The sequence below is a fragment of the Rhamphochromis sp. 'chilingali' genome (assembly GCF_963969265.1).
Source record: "Rhamphochromis sp. 'chilingali' genome assembly, chromosome: 8".
Taxonomy (NCBI): domain Eukaryota; kingdom Metazoa; phylum Chordata; class Actinopteri; order Cichliformes; family Cichlidae; genus Rhamphochromis; species Rhamphochromis sp. 'chilingali'.
This window is the reverse complement of record NC_137935.1, coordinates 1,742,795-1,748,054: the sequence shown is the minus strand read 5'-3', so window position 1 is coordinate 1,748,054 and position 5,260 is coordinate 1,742,795. Positions and strand designations below refer to the sequence as shown.

General features: G+C 45.3%; 1 protein-coding gene across 1 annotated transcript; it reads left to right on the top strand.

The window, feature by feature from the left end:
* The first annotated feature begins 428 nt into the window (after positions 1-428).
* LOC308401856 (uncharacterized protein) lies at positions 429-4,570 on the top strand. Its single transcript, XM_080890309.1, has one exon. It carries the CDS (start codon positions 507-509, stop codon positions 1,314-1,316), a length of 810 nt encoding a protein of 269 aa, XP_080746435.1. The 5' UTR covers positions 429-506; the 3' UTR covers positions 1,317-4,570.
* The last annotated feature ends 690 nt before the right edge of the window (positions 4,571-5,260 follow it).

The window sequence follows — 5,260 nt, the reverse complement described above, 5'->3', positions numbered from 1 at the left end:
TGTCACGCTGTGAACTGTGGTTATTTTATTTCTGTTTTTTGGTATAAAAGTCTTTTCCTTTCACCATCATTATTCATGTCAGTGTTTTTTATTTGATGTCTTCCATTTTCAGAATCACACACACAAAAATAAAACTATGCCTCGGTCGTAGCTTCCCTCCACACCATGAATGAATGAAGCCCCTGATATCTGATATTTTGTGGAGAACATAAAGACAATGTCTCCCAGTTTGATGTGTCTTCCTGAAGATTTGCAACTAAATGTCCAACATTGACATATCTCAAGTGAAGAATCCCTTTAATGTTATGGTGAAATGTTTATGCAGATCTATCCGTAACATTTTCAGTAACTCTGGAACGATCAGACAAACTAAAGTTGCCACGTCTCCTTCGTGGCAGAGCTAAAAGTACCCGTGTACGTGTGGATGTAAGCTGAACCTTGAGCTGCAGTCCTTGAGTCTTTTTGTCTGTCCCCTGTCAGACCTATCAGAGGCCATCCTGCAGTCAATGCAGCGGAGCCGCCGCCTCCTCTTGGTTCTCAGCCCAAACTTCCTGGCAGAAAAGAGCTTCAGTCTCCTGGAGTGTCGTCTCGGTCTGTACCTCGAGAATAGTCTCCGAGCCTCTATTATCGCTGTGGTTTACCGCTCAGTCAGCAAACTGGCCTGCGTGGAGGTCCCTCAGCTCCGTCAGGCCACCATCACCACCGTCACATGGCGAGGAACCCGATCTGAACCGCGGCGCTCTCGCTTCTGGCTCAGGCTGAGGCTGGCACTGCCCGTCCGCCCACTCGCTCTGGGCAGGAGGTTGATCGACAGCACATCATCGCACTCAGACCTGGCTGCCATGGCCCTGCAGAGGGCTCAACGGATCCAGAGCCAGAGCGACAGAACCAATCAGGGCCACCGAAACGGGCGTACCAATGTTAGCCGCAGAGACAGGCGGACGCGGCCCAGAGGGTACCTCAAGAGAGGGGTCATAAATATGGAGGAGGGGCCACAGCACAGCAGGAGTTGCTCAGGGTGCGCTGGGTTTATGGGCAATGTAGAGGGGGCAGGGGTGGAGCTTACAGTAGAGACACAAACACAGCAGGAACCATGCGATAGGACAGAAGTTCGTTCAGACCCGGTCCCAGAAACACACCCCAACCCAGTTCCTAACTCCGCCCATGATGCTCACTGCTCTCCTAACCCCACCCTCATACACCACCTAGATTCTGACTCCGCCCTCACTATCAGTCCGGAGAACAAAATGGGGAAACACAACCAGCAGCAGGCGGTGAGCAGTTCAAGGACGTCTGAGGAAGTTCTTCCATCGTAGAGGGAAAAGGGGTGGAGCTTGTGGTGAAAATGGCACCAACTCCACCCTTTGATAAAGACCTTTATTTCTAACTCAAAGGAGATGCTGCATTCAAATGACGTCAGGAAAATACAAGTGTTTGGGAGGTCAGAAGAAACATTAAGATGGGTTTGTCCTGAGGGAGGCGATAGACAGCAAAGTCCAGGGGTAATTCAAATCTTTAGAGTTCATCCTCTGGAGAGCAGGAGATCCGTATATTTCAGGATGATCTAAATCAGCGGTCTCCAACATTTTTTGCGCCACGGACCGGTTTATGCCCGACAATATTTTCACGGACCGGCCTTTAAGATAAATGCAACAAAATAAAACTAGTACCGGTACCGAAAAAAAGATTTATTCATATCACACGTGAAAAGACCCAGGAAAACCGAGTTAACGATAAAAACAATAACAAAATAATGCTGAAAACCGATAAAAACACCTGAGCCTCAACTCTCGCGCCCCGGTACCAAACGACTCATGGACCGGTACCGGGCCAAGGCCCGGGGGTTGGGGACCGCTGATCTAAATGGCAGATCTTGAAGGTTTCAGAACTTCTGCAATAGTACAAGAACTACGCTTATGAACAAAAGTACTGGGTCACATCTCCTAATTATTGAATTCAGGGGTTGTCAGTTTGAATTGAAGTAGGTGCTGTAACAGGAAACCATTGTTGCATCAAGTCCGACTTCCCTCCTAAATGTTTCACCACGCTTTCGGGGGTATTATTTCAAAGTGGAAGCTTTTAGGCACTCGGCCATGCAGTGACAGACTGTGTAAAGTAATTGAACGAGGTCTCGAGTGTTCGGGCGCACAGTTTGCAAAAGTCGCCGACGCTCTGTTGAGTCAAAGGCTGCAGCGCTCCAAAGTTCCTCTTGCATGGCCAAGCAGCTCTTACAGCTGTCTTACGTAGGTGGTCCCGTACTTTTGTCCATATTGAGGAAGTTAATACACCTTTTAATAAACCAGAGTATTGTTTCCCTTATTTGGTCTCTAGTAAAACTGCATCGAGGCCACAGAGAAACGCTGCCTTAAGGACAAACTCAGGGACAAAGTTTTCAGTGTCTTTCCTTAATTCACAAGATTTACAGCTCACAGTGAAAATATGAAACCAACACAACAAAACACTTTGAATCTTTAAGGCTTTTATACGAGAATCAACCTCAAAATTGAGCTGATGCTGAAGTGCCAAAATCTGCAGTTCCTCTAATGGCCTCTTGAGGCTCCAGCAGTGAGTCAGTCCCCACAGATGTTGAAATGTCTGATCTTACAGCAGAAATCAACGTGTTTACAAACGGTTTCGTTCTCTTTGGCTAACTCTCCTGTTTAAATGATCTTAAGGCTTAAAATTTGCATTGTTGGGGGTGTGGCCTCTTTGATTGACAGGTGGACAAAGGGGCTGCTGCTGCTACACCCACTGACGATAAATGACAAGAACATGAGAACAATCCAGGTTCATGTATCATGGATGAAAGTAGCTCATCAGCCCGCCACCACACGACAGGTGACGACACTAGCTGCTAACAAAATCACAGTTCACCTATAAAATAACTGGAAATGCCTTATTTTTATATATCTTACTTTAGTCTCTGTGTTTTCTAATAGAAAAGGAGTCCCTCGTTATTTATGTTGATTTCATAATGTTTCCACAGCCCCGTCTGTTTTCACCCGAGACCTTTAATCAGTGTTATCTCCTCTTGTAGCTTTGCTGTTTCTGCATGTCAGCGGCTGTTCTCAGATCAAACCCTGCTTTTCTTTGATGACTAATAAAGAGATGGCACTGCTCATCTTTACGTGGACAGACTAAACGTGCTTGTACGTGATGTGATACCATTTCTATAAAGAGACACTGGTTAATAAAAATCTATGTTGACGATGATAATTGTTTGGCATCTGAAATTTCTTTTAATTATTCATTTTTAGTGGATTGTGGAAAACGTGCTGAAACAGTTGAGGTGATTGTTTTTTCCACCTCTGATGGAGGAATGTGTTTCACCGTCAGATGTCTTGGCTCTTTGGGAGCACATGTTTAATGCTAATGATTATGAGCTTCTTCTGTGCTTTACTGACTGAGGCTCAGAAATAGTCACTGAGCAGCTTAAATGTAGTTGCAGGACTTTTATTTTGACATTCTCATCAAACGTCTTTTCTTAATCACTTTTCCTGACACAGGTTCAAACATGTTATGGCATGAAATGGAAAACACATTATCATTAATGAACATGTTGGTCCACAGCTATGAATTGTGGGATGTCATTAACTGCTTTCCTTTACAAAGGATCCTCCAGCGCATCCTTTGCTGATGTGATTAAGAAAGCACTTCTGGGTCATTTACACAACTTCCTAAACAAATCTGATCCGTTGACGGTAACAAGTGACTTCAGGTGGGAAAATCAGCAGAAACGTAAATGAGAGGCTAAATCAGCACAAACCAGCAGGTGTCGCTGTTCGACCACCAGCCTGAGTGTGGGAGTTCCTGTGTGTCCAGAGTTAGTACGCACAGTCTGCGTATCGCCTCTGTTTTCATGAGGTTTATATATTTATCAGGGCAGCACGCATGGATTAATAAAAAACCTGAATTCTTACTGTCAACTGTCACAACCCCCAGAAAGTCTTTCTACACATCACGTCCCGCCTAACTAAAAAGAGTGAAGTGGTTCCAAGAAATCTGTCAGTTATTAACATCTAAGAAGAAGCAAAAGAAATTAACCATGGCCAACAGAAGGCGCGCCAAAGTTACCAAAGAGAAGGGAAGCCACTCAGCTGGGAGATCTGAGCCTTCCCTCTGACATAAACCAACATCAGAGCCGAACCCAACAGGAACAGAGCCACGAGAAACTAAGGAAGTAACAGGAAAGTGAAGCAAACACAGGAAGGCTTGTTATTAATCTCTGGCTCCACAGAGTGTCTTTGTACTGTCTTCGTGCTCTCCCATTCCCTGTTGGTCACTGGGAATGTAGACAGGCCACATGCTTCTGCAGGAGGTTTCTTCCTGTTAAAAGGGAGTTTTTCCTTCCCACTGTTGCCAAAGTGCTGCTCATAGGGGGTCATATGATTGTTGGGTTTTTCTCTGTATTACTGTAAGTTTGTTACAATGTAAAGTGACTTGAGTTGTTGTGTTTTGATGCTATGTAAATAAAATTGAATCAATTGGGTGAGATTAGGTGGCTGGTTTCAGGGAGTTTCAGTTATTGGTCTGCTGGCCTGCTCTTGTTTTGTCTTTTAATAAACTGCTCCTGAGAATTACTGGTTGTAGTCTGGTTTAACTTTTCATCTTGTGATTCCTTACTCTTAGAAATTATCACCAAAGTACAAATGTAAGCACAAACTTTACTGACACAACCGTCTCATTCACCGGAGAATAGCCCGACGTCCAGGGACCAGGATGTGAGTGTATCCGTCCTGCGGTCCAGCTCCTCTCCTGGTGATTAGGTGAGCTCGACCTTCGTCCAGCAGGTATCTACCAAACTGCACAAACACGCTGTTTCCTCACTGCACAGGGGAGGCTTTGGCAGTTCACACGCCACCTTCAGCTGAGACACAAACCGCTGAACCCCGTCAGAGACGTATGAGCCAGAGACCAGTGACATTAGCTGTTTTTGAACTGCTGCAGTTGTTTTCTAATTAATTAATGTTTAAGTGGCGTCTTTGGCCGAAGCCCTGAAACACAAAAAACCTGAGCGTTAAATTTAAATCATCCATCATCTCCTGCTGTGTGCACGCAGAGATCAATAGCAGCTCATTGATGGTGTTCGACAGCTCGTCTGCAGAGAGCAGCAAACGCACCTCCGTGTATTTTAACAATGATTTGTGGCACAGTCTCACAGAAATGTGTTCCAGGAAACAGCGGCGTGAGAATCTATGCTCCGCCCAAAACAGGCAACAACACAGTCACAAGCAAACAGTTGGACTGGTGCTGCTTCACT

Excerpts from the sequence above, each read along its gene's own strand:
- LOC308401856 (XM_080890309.1), top strand. The coding sequence starts at position 507 with ATGCAGCGGAGCCGCCGCCTCCTCTTGGTTCTCAGCCCAAACTTCCTG.